This window comes from Athene noctua, chromosome 5 (assembly GCF_965140245.1).
Source record: "Athene noctua chromosome 5, bAthNoc1.hap1.1, whole genome shotgun sequence".
Classification (NCBI taxonomy): domain Eukaryota; kingdom Metazoa; phylum Chordata; class Aves; order Strigiformes; family Strigidae; genus Athene; species Athene noctua.
In genome coordinates, this window is record NC_134041.1 from 27862076 (window position 1) to 27881726 (window position 19651).

A 19651-nucleotide genomic window follows, 5' to 3' on the forward strand; every position below is an offset into this window, starting at 1 on the left:
GTTCATAATGATACTTCTGTATGCATGTCTGCCTCTTACATTTCAGCATCTCATCTCCTAGCTACCAAACTGTATGCCCAGTTACTACCAAAAAGGGAATAAAGATTCTTGCAGCATTAGAGGGGTAGGTAATTGATTTCATCTCTACTCTGCATTGTGAAGTATCAGTCTATATGTGTCATTCAGGAATATCCTTCTTGGGGAGCCAGGCAGCTCACTGTCACTAAATTCTGTGGCTACAAACTTTGTTATGATCAATCCAGCACTATTATGAAACTTAAGACCAAGTAAAATTAGTCTAATATGCATAGAGTTTATTTAGTACTTAAATTCTACAGTCGGAATGCAGTTTGCTAATGATTTTAACTTGCAGTTAAATGTCTAAAAGAAATGTCTAAAATTCAATAGTTTCAGTACAATGTACATCCAAAGCCAGACCAGGCAATGCCAAAACTCTTTGTTATTTCAAGAAAGTTCATATGCAAGTAGAAAATTATCTCTCATTCCTCAGTAAAAGAGACCATTACACTACTAAAGGTGCACAGTTTAGAATAAAAACATTAGTCAATGAATTTTTACTCACTTCTTCTAAGACTCTTGTTATTTCCATTGCTTTCAGCACTGCATGCACCTAAACTACTTTTTTCCATTCAAGGCAAGAAAGCATCACATTGATTTCAACTCCAGGTAACTAGGGCTGTAAGAGTGTAATTTAAAATTTGACAACTTCATTTTTGTAATGTGGGTTTCAAATAAGTTTAACCTGCCTCATTTGGAGAAAATTTTTATTATCCAGTTGCCTGCACTGTGCATCTTTAACGTATAATGAGCTAATTAAACACACTGACCTCGTTACATTTTTATTGCAGTTTACTGTATTTTGCTAGATTCATCACTGCCTTATTAAAATTTTACTTACAAGGTCACACTCATCAAGCTAAACACACACAAATGTGCATCTCTCTCTAAATTTATACTTAATAAATCAATTTATTTTGCAAATACAATGGTAACCAAGTATTCTTTTTCTTTGTGTGGAATTCTTAGGCTAGTTATGTTTTCTCACAAAATTAACAACAATTTTGTACCTGAAAGATGGTAAATCCATCATGTAAAAACAACAATATTATGCAAAGGAATTTTTCAATTACTTTTTCATTTTGTTCCCAGTTTAAAAAAAAAAAAAGGTCCCAAAACAGTAGTCTAAAATAACCCTTTGAGTTCTATGTTTCAGAATCCCAGGGCATGGTCACTTAAAGCACTGTTCTATTCCAACTGTTGAGAAAACATGCTGTGGTGAGTGCCCATTTATTAAAGATAGTCTTAAGGCACTCAAAGGGTTAATTATGCTTCTTTTTATTCATATTAAGGCTCCCCATCCAAATAGTTTCTCATTAATTTTCTTAGAAAGTAGCAGCAAGATGTGCCTTAATTATTGGATGGCACAAAGCCATGTTATGTTTAAGTTATTTAAACATGATATGGCGGTTAAAGTGTGGTTCTACTCTAGAAAAAAAAAGGACTCAAAAAATAGTCATTAAAAATGTCTGTATTTTTTGCTTAGCATTGTCTCCAGGACAAAGCTGCTACTCTTAAAATAATGCTTGCCCTGGAATCTGAATGTTAAAAATTATCAGCAAAAAGATCTTGTACTTAGATTTAAGATGTACCTGCTCACTCAGCTTAAATCCTAAAAGCAGGAGAAGCTGGAAACAAACATCAAGTTAATTAACTAAGCGGGTAGAACTGTGAATGTGCCCATCTGTCGCTTCTTTATACAGAATCATTTTTAAAGATTAGAACTGCACTTTTATACAAGAATGTAATAGAAAAGACATTTTATTTGTGACTAGTTGTGCTTAACTCTAAGAAGCTGGTAACATTAGGAAAACATTGTTAATGAAGCATTTGTAAAAGTTCTCATACCGCATATATATATGCAAATATATATAAAAACTTAAATTCAGAATGCAGAAATACCAAAACAATGCTTTACAGTATCAAAATTATAAATCTAAATGTAAGCACAGTTAAAGACACCATACCTTCTGCTGAAATTAGCTCATCTTAAATCTTACTTCTCAGAGCAGCGCATATGTAATACAGTGTCCTAGTGTTTTACCTTTCCCCCTTAACCCTTGCTCAGCAATGTTGTACACCATACTGTATCATGGTAAAATGAAATCTCTACCATTCCAGCAATAAAATCATTAAAACAGCTTACTTACAGCATATTTGTCTGTGCTGAACCACTGCAAATAGCAAAATAAACCTATAAACTGATGAAACACTTTAAAAAAAAAATTCAAAGCACAAGCAAAACAAATGATTCTTTGATTAGGTTTACTTCTACATACTATTATTTGAAGATTTTTTTCTAATCAATACTGCAGAGAAGCTGTCCATTCATCCAGAATTAACAGCAGCTTGATAATATTTAACAGAATGGAAAGCTCCAACCCACTGAACTAATTCTAGAAAAAAGCTTTAAATTTGAAAAGCCAATTTTAAGCAGTTACTTTATAAAAATAAAGCCATTCACAGGCAGATGTTGGACTTTTGTAAGTAAACAAAGTATACTTTTGTCACTGATGTGTACACAGAGTTCTACCAAAATCTGATAGATATAGCAGATTAAATGTTTTATAAGAGATTTATATAATGAAAAGAAAAAGAATTATCCAGATTTTAAAATTAAGATAAATACTATGACATCAGTTCTGGTATAAGTTATTTAACTAAGCTAGCATGCTCAATGACAGCAAGGTGGCCAAAGAACAGAATAAAAAGAAATAAATGGACGAGAGCTGAAAAGAGATGAAGTGAAAAGAGATTCAAGTATAGGCCTGAGGTGAGAAGGAGATGGGAAAGGAGAAAAAAAGCCAACATTAACAGAGGAAAGGAAGGGCAAAGCAAAACAGTAATACAACAGAAAAAAAAAAAAAAAATAAAAAAGGAACCAATACTAATGCTTCCGGTATGGTGGCTACGAGTCAGATACGTGATTAAGCAGCACAGCATTTTGCAACAGAGAAAAATATTTTCCTAGTGTTTTTACAGATAGAGCCATTATTAAAATACATTTCCAAAACTGCTGGTGAATATATACTTGGTTGAACAGCCTTTTATAGCCATACCTATTTATGGACCTCAACTAAACAACAGTGAAAAAGAACACAACCTCCCTAGTGATTTATGTTTAACAAACAGGTTTAACAGTGGTTTTAAGCAGCAAGATATTTTAGGGCCAGTTATTAGTGCCCTCACATAGTGGGCACTTAGGGTTGCCCTGCTGACTGCAGATCTACACCTACTTTTAGGCTTATCTTTACCTACAATCCTATACGTTTAAAAAGACCCCATATTTTCCCTGTAATCTAATTCTACAAGCATCCCAAACTCTCCTCTTTCTCACTGCAGGCTTAAAATTCCTGACACGAAATTGTGTTTCTTGGCAAAATTATTACTGTCTTTATTCAATTTATTACACAACACTAATGTATGCATTGCATGATTTCAAAGAAATCTTGAGTGCCTTCCACTCTCTCCACATTCTTTATGGTATCCCTTCCATGAAGAAACCTGACCTCTGATGTTCATTCTTTACAGCTCTTAGTTACAGAAGAGTGTTTTAGCTCTACTGTGCTTCCATTACATCCTTTCCTTCCTCCTCAAAGCTAAAGTGCCTGAACATTATAGTCTTACACGTAATAGTCTATTATTTAAGTACTGTTAAGGGGGTCACAGTGAAATGGTAGCCAAACTGAAAGCCTATTAGTTCTGTTAGGTATCAGGAAACCTGTATTCACCCAGTCTACAGCTGAACTCTGCATTTAGACTTTTTTATTTTAATTAATGTTTTGAATAACGTTATCTTTAAACTTGTCCCTGTTCAATTTTTACTGGTAAACTGCAGTGCACAGTTCTAGTTCCATTTTTGTTTTGTTGGTCAAAGTGTTCCTCCAATGTAAACAACACTATTAACTTGAAAGAGTCAGTGTGTCCTCTTTGGTGAAAGGGTAGGTTATTCATTGTATACTGAACTAATGCTTAAGCTTAGCAACTTTGTCTTAGCTCACTTTTTTTTTTTAAACATTAGAGCAATGATTGCCTCTTTACAAGTCCAGATATCATTTTGGAAATTATCAGTTTAATAACTAAAATCAGGACAAATTTATGTTATAGCAAATGAGTAATGCTGTCTCCTAAAATTCAGTATATGCGCAGATAAAAAAAATCCAGTCTAAGGAAAATAAATATGCAACATCATTCTTCTATGCCCCTTACTCTAAGATAACAACAAAACCAAACAGAAAATGGTAGAAACAAAGGTCAACACACTAAAAAAGTTAAGCTGTCAGCATTTACTTCAGTTTCTCCTCTGTGTAAAAAATTAGAGGAACAGATGACAACATCTCATTGGTCCTAGTTTTACATCGGATAAACAAACCACTTAGAATATTCTATTTCTAACAAGATTTTTTAGTACAGAGATATGGTAAATGTTCAGGATCATACTATGTACTCCAGCGTGGATGACTATCTTAAAAATGGTGCATAGCTATCCAGTGTCAATAGATACAGGGTGCTACTTTTTCTATAAGTTCTACTGAAAAATTCATCTTCACTTACACTCTAGTTCAAGGAATTATATTTCAAACTGGACTGCTTTCAAAGCTGCAACACTACTATAACCGTTCATTCAATTTGTTAGTAACTAGTCTAATCTTTTACTTGCAGTAAATTTGGGCGATTGACTGCACAAAGTTACGTGAAATACCTGTTTAAGTTTTCATTTTATATTTAGTTGAAAATATTTCCTATTACTTCACAAATACTACTCCAAATAAGAAAAAGTACTTGCAAAAGATACTTAACTATCAGTTATTTTCAACACCTCTAGCTTAGCAGGAAACACCTAATCAGATGTTTGACTACTGTGTAATTTAAAACACATTACTACCAAAACCAACCCCAAAACATCAGTGCATTTACTTGAAATAATTATTAACATGTAATGAGCAAATGAGTTTACTCTTCATATTCATGGTGTTTCTTTAGAAAGCAGACTAAAAGCGGCAAGAAAATTTTCATAAGAAATGGCTAATTTTCTTTTTCAAACTCAAAGTGCTATGTCTCAGCTTTTGTAGGAACACTTGTTTTTTCTAGGTCACCTGACAAGCTGGTGGCAGTCCTGTATTCTTCAAGCATTCCATCAGAGCTGTATCATAAGAGCAGTAATAATTCAGAAGTAACTACATTTATGTCCACTGAAAGGTATCATTCCTACCAGCAGTTCTTTAAGCCAGGGTTTTAGTGTCAGAAAAGGCTTCCCTCACTGTTTTGATTTATTCATTAAGGTACAGTATGAGTATGTAGCAGAATACCTTCAGTAACATGTAACCTCACATTTTAGCACCAAAAGAGATATCCATCCTACAGTATATGAGCTTTGAATTTATAATCAATATGTATGAGGCATAATGAAAAGGGTTGCAAGTATCAAAAGTATATGAACTTGAATTTTACATTTAAAAGCTTGGGTTTTAGGCAGAAAAATATGGTCTTACATGTAGTTTACCACAACTGCGTTATTTTTATAAATCGTAATTATTTTCAAATTAACATCAAATTCACTGTTTCAAACAGCCAGAATTAGCATAAAAGAGGCTTACATACATACATCGTAGGGTAAATTGTAAAAGCATCACTAAAAATCCCTTTCTCATCTTCTAAGATTGTGATCGACTAAAGAGATCTTTTAACTTCCCCCCTATACACACATACACACAGAGAATTAAATACACAGAATATACACATTAATTGCTATCAATTCCCATTCCAAAGTGATAAGATATTCACTAGCTTTCTCCTTATTTACTCACACTCCTACTATCGGACTAAAAAAAAAAAAATAATTAAAAAATCCAGTTTCAATCACTTCCTAAACAAGATTTTGATAACATGAAGGAGGCAACTGTACATATCATAAAACTTTTTAAGCATTGGTCACTATAAACTGGAGGTAGTTTTGAAAAATGTTAGCTTGGATTAATTTATGAAATCAGAAGTAACGTTAATCTACAAAAAGATTTTAAAAAATTAAATACTCTCCTGTTAGGAAGATTGTTTCTGAATCATTGAATACATTCTTTTGAAGAAAATGTAGCTTTTTGTTTCTGTGAAGAAAATGTAGCTTTTTGTTTCTGGTTCTCACCCCTCAGCTTTCAAGGGCAGCCAAGACACATGCATTTGCTGATATTCCTCACTAAAAGTGTGCTGATACTTCCTGAAGTTATAACATGGACTGAATGTGGATTCTCAGCCATTTCCAAGGTCCTTCTCTACTAAAAACAGGTTTTAGAACTTCCTGTAAAGTCTACTAATTTTAAAATAGTGCTTCCAAATCTGCATCACACAGAAACTGCCCCTCAATTTACCTAAAGAGAATTACACTTTACTCCTGAAAACCCAGATGAGATCTAGATACAAAGAGATTAACATGAGCTCTTCCACTTTCAGTTTTATTCATATAAAATTTCACTGGGTAACTTTTTTTCTGCACCAGTCACACGGCCCTACATGTGCCAGAAAATATTTCTTCTGTAGATTTGAAGTGTAACATTAGAAACTGCTGAACCTTAGTAATTTGTTTAAAATACAAATATTTTTAAAAGACCACAGAAAAATCCCTCTCAGCGAAGTTGCTGTTAAACTGACATTAACAGAAACACTAAACCCACTTTTTTTTTCTCCCCCATCCTAAGAGTAATTCATCAATTTATTCCTGCAAACAAGCACTCCACAGCAACAGGGTGGGGTGGCGGGGTGGAGGGGGAAATTAAAAATCTCTCAGTATTTATAATCTATTATAAATGAAATTAAATTATGTATTGTGTAACCCTGTAGCTACTTTTAGCAAACTTCCCACTGTAATTTTAAATTGTGTGCATCAGGAAAAAAAGAGAAAAGAGATTTCTCATCTGCTTTTCTTGTTTTCCCTTCACAAAAAGGTAACAATCTGATATGTATATAATGTGCCATATTCTAATAAAGTGTATTTGGCTGGGAGTTCCCAGGGTGAAGTCTGCTGCCAGCAATGGACTCACTGGGAAGAGCAAATGCTTAGAAGATTAAATCAAATCCAAAGTGAAGTTTCGAATAACATCCAAAGCTCCGGTATCAAAGCCACATATATCCAACATGCCTCTGTCATCTGGATCTGCAATCGTAAAACCATTTGAGGTCATTCCGCATACAATCAATTTAGCGGGAATACCCATTTTCTAGAGGAAGAACAAGAAAAAAAAGATCAGAACACACATATACAGTAACTTAAACATGCCAGAGGGCCAGAACTTGCTATCTTGCTTGCATAAATTGCTACCCGAATAGGCATACCAACAGAAACTAGATATGTCATAACCAGAATTGCAGACTACCTGTTAACATGGTACTTAATTTGCAGTAGATATATTTAAATCAATGGAAATAATTACAGTGAGGCATATTAACACAACTTTCCTGCACTACTAAGATTCATAGATTATTTCAAATGCAAACATTGCATTTGCTATTCTGCAGTTCAGTCTGGGAGAAAACATTCAATGATAATTATCAAATCACCTAACAAAGTCAAAGAGTGTGTTTTTGTCTAAGACAAGTATTTCCAAATGTTGGTTGAACAACTGTGGCCTGGACAATTCTGCTAAATGAGCTGAATCTGCAGGTTAGTAACCTGTAAGGTTAAAGCAAAGTAAGCGGCATGAAGGCCAGAGTACAGGAACTATTTATTTAAAGAACAAATCTAGGCATGAGAGCTAATCTCAACTAGGAAAACTAAAACACAGTGGGCAGCTTAAAGATTTTTGGTATTGATTTCTGCTGGGTGGACATGATATTAAGATTCGTGTCCATACATACATGCTTGCCAGAAAGTAATTTTGTATTTTAAAAAATAGTTCCTTTAAAGAATAAAAGATTGTTTGCTGATTAAGTAAGAGTTTCTAATGGCAATGTGCTCCAAGAAGCTATTTTTCTTAGTTCTATTTTAAAATTATGAAGCTGCACAGCTTAGAGTAGTAGCCCCTTTAAAACATAATGAGCTTTCTTCACCAGATACTGCTACCTCATCCTACTGACACCTTCCCTACAAGTTTATCTACAAGCTCATTACTTCATTTACACTTTGTGGTATCTACTGCAGACATCAAAGTTAAACTTAATTCTGTGATCCAAATTTTATTCTATATTTAATCAATTATACATAGAATGCAAAAATTAATATATTCCTTGAATACCAAACAAATTGTCATTGATACTGCAGTACACCAAGCAGGGTAGGATAATTGCAAATCCTTTCAGCAATTCAGTGGTTTTAACTAAGCGCATTTTGTGCAATATGTGCACTAATTCTGCCCAACTGCAGAACATATCCATTTTTAACAATATGTAATTATTTACTGAAAAAGCCACAACTAATTCAGTCTCTAAAACTTTTGTAGAAATGGTATTTATTTTGTACTGTATTCATCAATGATAAACAGTCAGAAGCATTTTTACCTCTCTGTACTCTCTAAGAGCTGTTGCAGGATGAGTATTTCCAGCAAAGGTCTCATTATCAGTAAATACAATGAAGACATCAGCAGCTGTCTGAGTTTTTTGAGCCCATATCATTGGAAGGGAACAATCAGTGGTACCCATTGGAATCTTAAAAAAGAAAAATATACATGGAACACATTAATACAGAAATCAGTAAACCATGGAAAAATTACTTTTTATGTAAGCGTCATGTTTTATCACACCCAGAGGCTTCTTTGTTAAACAAACAGTTCACTTACTAATTTCACTTCGGTTTTGTCTAGGACTTTTTTTATATTTTTTTCAAACACATTGCAACCTAACACTGCCATTCTAAATTGCAACGTTTAATATCTGGCAGTTGAAATAATGACGTTTGCCAGACTTTAAATAAAAGGGAGAAAAAAAATTCCAGTATTTTACTATATTACTATATAGATACTACAATTTGTTACAAAGAAAATACAATATAACTGCTGAGACTTTGAAACTCTGGGGTTAGCAACACCTCTTTTTTTTTTTTTTTTTTACATACTTCATACATTTTCACTAATACTTGAGGTAATGTCATATCAGCTGTCACTGGGCAAGGGACGATTTCATGTGAAAAGGCAACAGTATGGGAATCCTTCTCAGTACGTGCTACAACCTGAGAAAGAGGAAGACAAAAATAATTTAGTTATGTTAGTCAGAATTTTTCATGTCTGAATCAAGGCATTCCCTACCAGACAGAAAACATATTCTTTTGTATTTAAGTCACCATAGCTCTTCATATGCACTAACGCTTCAATCTTCACTTTAAATGTTCTGTAATATTACTGCAAACAAACATTGCAAAAATCAGAGCTAAAGAACTGCTCTAATCACTGTCTAAAGATAAATCCATATTTCTTCTCTCCCCTTCGACATAAAACAACGAAAAATTTTTAAACACCAACAAATGTTTGATTCCTTTACACATAAATACACAAGAAGCTTTAGAATATCAAATTGAAGGGAAAGCGATTGTGATAGAAAGGCCATATTGATAACTCAAATGCACACAGTAATTATCCCAAAATTTCTTATTCCAATCTGTATTATTCTATGAATACTTCTGCAAAAAATTAAAATGTATTTTCATCAGCTAAGTGAAAAAGCAGCCTTGACCCCTGTGATTCATACTGGAAACCAATTTCTTCAAATTCATCTGTCTGAATTTGTTTGCCATTAGCGTTAAGCATGTGGTCTACAAGTGAGGCAAAAGATCGCATCTTCTGTACCCCAAAAATATTATATGCAAGTTTCCTTCTGATTTCTAACAAGCTTTAGAGCACCTTTGTATCAAAAGAACAACTCAAGCCGCAATATATAAAAAGTTTAATCCCTCACCATACACATTGCTGCTGCAACCGTGCTAGCATTGAGCATGCTGCCCAAAACTTTTTGTGTCATTGATGCACTGACATCAACTGCAAGTAAGAAGCGTTTTCCTGTTGGTTCAACAGTCTAAAAGGGAAAAAAGAAAAAAAAAAGAAAAAAGGTACTGTTGGAAGTGTGGGAAAAGCAAAACAGTGAAAAATCTGTAAAACACACATTTCCTTGACACATGGTGCCCAGAACAAACCCAGGACAGGATGGAGATCCAGTGATTTGTGTTTGTTGTGGTGCTAAGGAGGAATGCAAAGTGAGGTGGAGGCTGCATGGTCCTGTTCTTCCACTCTTCTCAAGGACAGATTTAGCTCCTGCTCTTCCCCTTCTCTCAAGGACTGTTTTACAGTAGCCAGCCGGCCTTGTCTCTCATCCTCCCTCTTCTCCCACAAAAAAACAGCGCACCCCTCACACCAAGGAACGTGCTGTGTCATTGTTCAAAAGATAATGGCTTGACCACAGTCCCACCCACTCACACATACGTACATAGATAAATACTACCCTGAGTTTGCATCTAACTTGGAGGGACGATAATCTGATACCAAGTCAGAGGGACAGATCAATGGGTTTGTGCTCTCGCCCTTCCCCAGAAGGGATGCCTTTTGGAAAGATTTGAGCCCTTGGCTACACCGAGTGATTAGCCGGGAACTAAGTGTGTGTGATTGCAATCATTTTTCATTTGTGTGTAGTGCTATGTAGCCAACCTGCAGTTTAGTGCATTTATCGCAGGCATTCTCTGTAAATGTTGCATAAGAATAAACTGTACTATTCATGAACCCGACAGCTTCTCTTGAATGCAACCGGACCTACAGCATATGGGCTGTTTGTGCATCTGGTGCCAGGCCTATAGTTACAGCCATAACTGGCATATCTATTAAGAGATAAATCCAGCTGCCCCTAGGCCCTCTAATCTCTGAGGAATGGCTAGAATACAAGGGGATTCATCTCTTACCAAAGTAATCCATCATTTTAAATGCAACAGGTACACATAATTAAGGTATTTTCTGCTGCCACTGCTTTCAAGCCTAGAAGTGGGGCTTTTTTTAATTCTTTCTGGGGTAACGTTAGGACAATAATGTTGCCAAAAGCTGAATATATCATGAAGTATTGATTATTTTTTTAATAAAATCCCAATTCCCGAGATTTCTGTTACTGAGTTTCAGAATTGTTATCCACCCAACAAACTTTTCTTGATCATTTTATAAGCTTTCAGAAAAGAGAGAATTTTTTAAAAGCTTAACAAATTGAGAAACTATATTACCTTGAAAGTTTTGTAAAATGAGGCATCTAAAGCTTCTAAAATGTCTTCATCAGGACGCCACCAAAGCTTCCCTCTGCTTCCATGTCCAGCTTTATAAGTTTCTAATGCAACCAAAATATGGAATGGATGTATTCTACCCTACAGGCAAAAAAAAAAAATCAATAGTATGTTTTTCATAATCTGAATTCCTTAAAAAACAAAACAAAAAGAGCAACAAACTAAAACTAAGATCATGCTACAAAAATCTCTGGTTTAGCATACTGTTACTTTGAATTTAGTACATTTGAAGAGCTCATGCAGTCTTTACACAGCTGTTTTATGAACTGATGCTTGTCACAGTTACTGGTAATGGACCCCATTCCCTTTTCAGAATCCTCTGATCAATTACAAATATCGTCAGCAGAATTATGGTGAAAATTCACAGCTTTATCTATGGTTGTCCAGTGCTATTTTCTATCACAGGCTTACACCAAGAGAAAGTCCTTGTCCTGCTGAGGGGAAAGGAGTTGAGCTAGGAAAAGAACAAACTTAAAACCAGCTTTGTTATCAGATACAGTAACACTAGACAAAGAAACTATTTTCAGAATATAGCATTTATTTTCCTTTTACTGTAAGAGGACAGTCCAAACATTTTCTCCTTTTTTTGCTTTCCCTACATAAATCAAATCAGTGGCTGCCACATGCTAAAGTATTCTAAATCACATCATCACTTTATTGACTTATGAACTTTGTTATCTTTTTCCTCAAGGTGAGTTTCAGTCATTAATCACTACTAGCAGCAAACCTTAGTACACCTGAATGCTTGTCTACTGTCTTTCTTCCATCAGGGTTTTGTGCCACCATCTTTGCTCTCCCTTCCCCAGTGCCTCAGTAACTATGTATGATTAAAGAAGAAACCAGAGAAAGGGAAGAGGGGTTGGATGGAAAAAAAAGGACCTACCATTGTTCTTCTTGATTCAGCTATGGTCTTGAAGAACTTAAATGTCCTGATTTTAATCCCCCCAATTCATAAAACTATTAAAAAAAACACTTCTATATCTCCCATTAAATTCCTGAAAATGTTGTTCTCCCTTTGGGGAACGCTGTTTCCCTATTACTTTCTTACCTCTTTGATGAATAGTAAAGCAATCTGAAAGCAGAAAGTCTCCTTGTTCCATCTTCTTTTTCCTCTCAGCTGCTGTGGTAGTTTTCTCATTCACTTCCTAAGATGCTACACAAGTGACTTCCAGTCACTTTTTAAGCCTGCATTGATGATTCTCAATTGCAAAACTCAAAAGCAATGGGCAAACCCAAAAAGCAAAGCTTGCCACAACCCTAATTTAAGAAAAGATACTAGCTGTCAATATACTTAAGTTGTAGAAAAAATTCAGAAATAGAGGGGGTTTGGAAATCAAACAAGAAATTAAAAATACAAGTTTTAAAATCAAGGTGCAGGTATTCCACTGCAGTTTTTTAACGCTTCCTCCAAAGAACATCCCTTTTACTTTGTAAAGAGGTTGCCTGAAGAAATAAAATTTAGGAGGAGACTAAAACCCACAAGGGCTGGCACTGATTAAGAAGAAGTTCTTACCTTTTTTAGCAGTTTCTCATTTCTCAGTCTTTCACATACTATTGCCACTTCTGAACCTCGTGGTTCAAGCACTGAATTTGCTGTCAGCTTTCCCAAATTTCTCAACAATACAGAAATGGACATCTCCTTCAGCAATGCCTTCCAAACCTATGATCAAAGAAAGTGAAAGGAAAAAGACTATGAGATTCCCGAACTACAAGAAATGACATTTGTACATTAGTGTATTTTAAAATAAGCGTACAAGTTATATGAAGATCTTAATTTTAAATAGCTACTTGGGTAAGTAACTTGAAAAATAGCATAAGGGCTATCTTTAATAGAAATCGAGACTTCAGACTCTGAAAAGTGTTGCTCTGAAGAAAACATGAAGCTAATCAAGTTTACCCACCTCTTTGGATTTTAGATGGTTGGTCAGGAGATGCTCTCTAACTAGGCCATATTCCTCTATTAAATGAGTAACTTCCAATTCATCTTTTGTGCGTTTTACCTTCTCCACAGCCTCCAGATACTTTAAGAGTTTTTCAGTCTCAGCAGAAACTGCTTTGTCTTTATAAGCCTCTTGGACATCTTTCCACCCTTTGGTGATATATTTAGTGACTATAGCAATTCCTATTGAAAAGAAAAATATTTTCCAAGCAGGATTACTGTCTTTATACTGGCATTTAATATTCTAGAAAGCAAATGAGTCAGTTGGTTTCATTTCCAGGCCAATGTGCTATAAAAAAGGTCAGTCACAGACACCTTAGAGCAGTAGCTTTAATTACTGTATTATTCTCCTTAGAAGTAAGGAGCCTAATGCATTTGAAACCAACAGATCTTCTCAAATAATAAAAAAGTGTTATTTCATCATTTGTAAGCAAATCACAACAAATTGAGGGAATTGTATTATTTTAGCTTCTCTTGACAGAAGGAAGAAAAAGAAGGAACAAACTCTGTTTACCTTGAAGATAAACAGGTCAATTTTTTATATGACCACTCACACTTTTAAGGTGCAATTGAGAGGATACCATCAATAAGAAATCAGTCTACAATGGTACCTGAGTTTCCAAAACAGTTCCACAGTAAATATAAAAGGTTTAAAAACCAGTATTTTCAAGTAAATAAAAATTTATTACCTTCAGTGGCAGGTTTTAGGTGGGACAGCCTCAGAAGATCTTTATGAGACCAACCACTTTGTTGTTTATATTTTGTAACTGCTGAAGCAACAGCCATGCCATTCTTTCCATTGTACCAATCTGCAACAGCTTTCCTCAGTGCACGGCCCCACATGCCACATTTCATGCCCTCTTTCAGATCTTTCTTGAATTGGATGAAAGTAAAGAGATGGGTTGGTATGCAACACACCTCAGAAACAGCTTTAAATGCTGCTTGTTTTGTTTTTGCATCAGAACACTGCGAGCAAATTGCAAGAGCAAAAAGCAGGGGCTCCTGTTTTGCTGCTCTGCCTTCTTGACTAAATGTTTTTATTTCTTGAACAACTTCACAACCTCTGCCCTCTTCAATAAGTCTTACTAAAGCTTCTGCATTTTCAAAGCCCAGCTTCTGCTCCTTGATGCAATAAGTACCACCTTCTGAACCAAAACACAAGAAACGTTGCAGTCGATTCATATCGGTGACATGCCACACATAACCATTTTCAGAGTTCGGCACCTGCTTTTCATTCAGGAGTTGCACTTGGTTTTCCTCCTCCATTGTTTACACTTCCAAGAGGTCTGTTGAAAGAATAATTAAGTTTATTAAGAACTACCGTGAAAATATGATGACTATTCTTTTTGTCACTTCTTAGCAAAGTACATATATATCTTATCTACACACTTGTAATTTTTCCTTCATAAATGTAGTAAGAGTGCAATAATACATATCAGTCAGGGGAAAAGAAACAAAAAACCTCTGAGTCAAAACGGTGACAAATTTATTTCCTTAAAATCAGCTTCAAAATCCAAATTTAACCCCACTAAGTGGCACACAGAAAACATGGCTGGTGTTACGCCCTTTTGCCACTAACACATTACACCACTTTCTTAGGTGGATTTTTGGATTGTGGACTAAACTGCTCAAAACTCAGATCTTGCTCTACTCTATTTTGCTGAAGAATTGGTAATACTGACCAACTGAAGAAGCATGATGCTAAAACAAAGAACTAAAATACTGAAAAACTGCTTAGTAGGTTCCAGTGAAGAGAACAGCCTTTTAACAGACAGTAGTTCAAGAAAATACTATCTTTATTACAGGCTCAAATAGTCTGCTCTTTCCAGTGAGATCCAAGAAAACACACAGACGTAACAAATCCTGTACTGCTCTACATTTGAGGTTAAGAAGCAAAGAACAGCACAAAAATTCACAATCCTTCAGGTCTTTACACATCCTTGAGTTGCAAGAGAGGTCAGCTGTAATATTTATAGGCAACAACACTGCTCTTACGTGGAGAACATGTAACATGGTAAAATTCAAGCCATAACATTTAAACTGAAATAACTGCAGGTGAAATTAAATTAGCAGGGTAAGGGGAAAAAATTCACCATCATCAGTATCTCCAAAACATTAATATGACAACAATAAATTCTGTTTTCTCAGTTCTCACCAAACAATAAAAAGCCTCTAAATAGCACCAATAGATCCTATTGAAAAAGAGCATCAATAATCCATTCCATCAAACTGCACACAGATCTTAAAATACGTAAACACTAAAGCCTGAGCGCACACAAAAGACATTTCAAAGAAATCTTCTTAATTTTTTAAATATTGCAGATATCAACCTTTGACATTCTTGCCTGGATATTGAAGATAAAAGCCATTTTGCTTTATTTACCAGGATAAACTAGCACAAATAAATGTCACTAATGTAGACATAGATTTTTTTTCTCCCAGTTTAGGTAACACACTAATTTGCAAACAACTTCCCTACTTTCTCTGGCACAGAATTTTCCTTTCTCTGAAAGTGACGAGAAATGTACCCTTCCTCCATTCTTGCCTATCTACCATGATGTTCTGTCTGCATCCAGAATTAAATAATAAATAATCATCACTGCTCCCGGTATATTCTATATGCTGCTAAAATAATAAAAATAGAAGCCGTATGCTGATACGTGGTTTAAAAATGCAGGTCTCATATAAAAAATAACTAAGAAATATCTTTCATTGCATTATTCAGAGCACCAATGCTCAGCTATTTTTCTTAGTGTTTAAATATTCTAATCATGTTTCTTGCCAAACCAATTTAAATACACATCATGGTTGAGCCGACTTTTTCACTGACATCTGAAGCATGCAAATACAGTGAAAATAACAAGGGTGGCATTCACAATGCATGAATACCATATCAGTACATTTACATGTCTAAATACATTTTATTTCAATTAGCTGGTTTCATTAAACAGTAGGTAGTGTTTCATAATAAACATACAAAATCCAAACAAAAAGTCCTGCAATCACTGTCAGCATCCATTAGTTTATTTATCAGAATAAAAAATGGTACATGGAAAGATACTGACAAACACCATTATCTTGAAGCAAAAATAATAATGGGAACCATAAAAGATCATGCATGAGTAAAAAGATCTCCATATACATGAAATCTTGAGAATAATTTCTCGCTGCATCTTTCACACCCCTGCTATAATAAATACTACTACATTAAAATGAGACTAATGGAAGAACTCTTTTCAGTGACCTATGGACTACCAAGACTTAAACTGAACTGAAAGGACCATGTCTTTTGCTAAACAAAACATTTATGATCTCACTTTGCTGATTATATTAAGAAATACCAGCACTACTTTGAGTATTTTAGGCTTTTTCCTACATTTTTCCATTTGCACAGGTTCCATCTGATATCTCCATTTTATTTTAATTCTCACTTGGAGGGTCTCACTTGTCCCTACACGCTTAGTTCTATAGTCGCTAATACAAATTAGCTGCCATTGTCATCACCACCCTGAGAATGGGAACAAAACCCAAACGAAATAACTATAACAGTTATAAAATTACAAATAATACTTATGTTCTGAAGTCTAGATTTATTTATAAAATACTGTAACATAAAATCAGTATTTCCATCAAAGGTATCATCCTGAAAGGCAAACAGTTCACTCTTACGTGTGAATATGCAGTGTGGTGTAAACTGCACTGTATTAAAGAACTTTAGAGCTAACCATCAGATAAAAAAATTCTCTGGCTGCACTTCTCTATTACACCGTGTAACAAATCTAACTTATTCACATTAATAATGTACAATTTTTATGTTTGCTTTTGCGTGGATAGGTTTTTGTATGGACTCGCAGTCCTGAGAAGAGGTATGTGCTAGCATCCGTAGGCTTCTGACACAAACATCTGTATTTTAAAAGATAGTAGGAAATGTACACTTCTAGTTTTTCTGAAGTTACTTTTAGTTATTCTGAAGCTTAGCTCTTTAATTTGCCTTCTTAGGAATATACTATGAGCCACAAAACCAGATGCTGTTATGATTTCCACCTTTTGTAAGGCTTCATTTTCACTCAGCCCTCAAAGTCTCCTTCTCAGGCAGAACATAGTACTTTGCAATGGAATGAATTACCTGCAGTACCTATCCCATTAAAAATGTTTACAACAAGTCTTCTGAAACCTTTAATAAAGTTATTAATGCTTTCTGATAAGCAATCTAGGATACAAACTTGACACCTCAAACAGCTTATTGCTTCCTCAGAAAGAGCTTCAAACAAGTGTAATCTTTTGGATCCTAATACCAATTGTAAATTCTTTAAAGTAAATTTATATTTTAAATATTACCCTCAAAATCTGCAGTAGCTGATGCAAATCAATAATTCCACAACTGAACAGCCACACTAGTAAGTATCAAATTTAAACTTCATCAGGATCTACTGCAAAAGCCCTTACTCAGTGTTGAACTATTTATATCATTCTGGCCACTTCTAACTCCTGTTTTATATTTCAACCTCTCAAGTTCCCAAAGCTATTCCTTCCCTCTAACCAGTCCCTCTCCTCTATCCAGACCTCAAGCTTATTTTCTCGTTTAACACAATAGAGACAACTTTCACTCTCGCAGATGGATAAATGCAAATGCACAGTTCACATATGCTCTCCCATAAGTCTACTCTTTGTCTGCTGAACTGCAGCAGTGAACTTGAATTTCAAACACTCAGAGGGGATTTATCAATGATATTCTGTTTCCATAAGCATTTTCAACTTCTGAGCAACTTGAATGCAAAGAACAATGTGAAAAGCCTTAAAAGTCACAAATTAGATACTTTATAATGAAAATTGCTGAACTAAAATTCATGGTTGCTCACCATTATTAATGAAAGAGAAAAAACACTAAGGGAAATTTTTTTTGTATTCTGAACACCATATAACTTAATCTATAAGTAAAATATGGCTTTAATTGGTCTGAAACACCCTATACAGCACTTACATCTTGATTGGTAAGGTAGTATCTTTATGTTGCTGTACCGTAACACGATTGAGTTTTGCAAGTTAACCTCTGTTAGGTTCTATGAACTTTACAATTCACTCCTAGTTTTCCTAAGAAATAACATGTCTTATAGTACAAGTTTCAAGTACATGTGGAAAAAAAAAAATTAAAAAGCACAATACTTTAACAGAACTACAGGTTCTGACTTAAGTTCTTAAGTTTATTGCTACGTTAACAACGATGAATCAAACTTTGTAGTGAAAACACATGGAATTAAACTTCGACCAAGTCAGATCTTTCATAAAAAACATGCGTTGACATTTCGAAGATAACACTTCAAGTTACCTTCAAATACTTCAAAATCATATTTTGTTCTATAAGAAACTGCGTTCTCCCACTCTGCTCTCAAAATTTTGTATAAGCATTGAACTGAAGATTATAAAGAATGTCTTCTTGTTTATTCAACAGAGACTATAACCACACACTGAGCTATGGTTATAACAAAACACACCTGCAATACAGCAGAACTCTGACAACAACATGAGTCCTCATACTTCAGAAAATAAGCATCTCTATACAAACAGGAGTCGTGGAAGAACGTTTCTCAAACCACAAATAGCATGATCACCAGTAAGGTGACAGTACAGGAGATACCGGTCCATACACTTGCTCAGAAAATTCTACTATAGAATTTGTTTAAAAGACCATTCGCTTACAAAATTTGACTGGAAGAGAAAAGGTAGCTTAGGTAACGTAGAAGAAAGTAATGAGGAAAAAGCCTCTAAAGTTGGTACCCGAAAACCTGTAAACTCAGCGGTCCGTTCCTATACGGATAGTAAACGCAGGCGCCGGCCAAGCAGACGACTAATCCCAAACGACCCGCCCTTTCATCGCCCCACGGGGCTGCCAGCGCCCAGGTGCCAAGCGGGAGGTGGCCATCTACAGAGATGGCCTCTCCGCATCCCTTCCCCACCCATGCCAACCCGTCGGACGGGCCGCCCGCTCCCCGCCGGGGCTGGCACTGAGCGGGAGCCCACACCCCCGCCGCACCGCCGGCCCCCCGGCCGGGACCGACCCACTCCCCCCGCGCCTCCCCGGGAGGTGCGACTTGCCTGCGAGGCCGCGGCCTGGGAGGGGCCGCGGGGCAGGGCCCGCCCGGGCCAGCGCGCCCTCCACCGCCGAGCAGTGGCGCAGCCCCGGGGAGCTGCGGCGGGCAACAGGAAGGGGAGAGGAGAGGAGGGGAGGGGAGGGGAGCGCACCCGGTACGGCGGGCAGTAGCGGAGCCGGCTCCGGTCGCTGGGGGCAAGGCAGGGCGGGTCCCGCTCCGGCCGCCGGAGGCTCCGCGTCTCCCGCAACCCAGCCCCGCCCCGCCGGCACCCCGACAGCATCCCCGGGACCCGGATGGGGCCGCGCCCACCGTCCC

At 36.1% G+C, this 19651-nt stretch overlaps 1 protein-coding gene across 3 annotated transcripts; it reads right to left on the minus strand.

Moving 5' to 3' along the window:
- Positions 1–4349: 4349 nt before the first annotated feature.
- RO60 (Ro60, Y RNA binding protein) lies at positions 4350–19595 on the minus strand. Of its 3 annotated transcripts, none has more exons than XM_074906768.1 (9): positions 19488–19595; positions 13937–14533; positions 13210–13430; positions 12822–12968; positions 11252–11389; positions 9952–10068; positions 9116–9229; positions 8563–8709; positions 4350–7286 (listed from the first exon to the last, which is right to left on the minus strand). In XM_074906768.1, the coding sequence occupies exons 2-9, from the start codon at positions 14511–14513 to the stop codon at positions 7134–7136; spliced, it is 1614 nt and encodes a 537-aa protein (XP_074762869.1). In that variant the 5' UTR covers positions 14514–14533; positions 19488–19595; the 3' UTR covers positions 4350–7133. The 3 variants fall into 3 exon arrangements, 2 of the variants coding, with proteins under 2 accessions (XP_074762869.1, XP_074762868.1); XM_074906767.1 differs by lacking the exon at positions 19488–19595 and adding an exon at positions 19341–19437; XR_012633690.1 differs by lacking the exon at positions 19488–19595 and adding an exon at positions 19341–19437 and having other exon boundaries at positions 7159–7286; positions 9123–9229.
- Between the last annotated feature and the right edge of the window lie 56 nt (positions 19596–19651).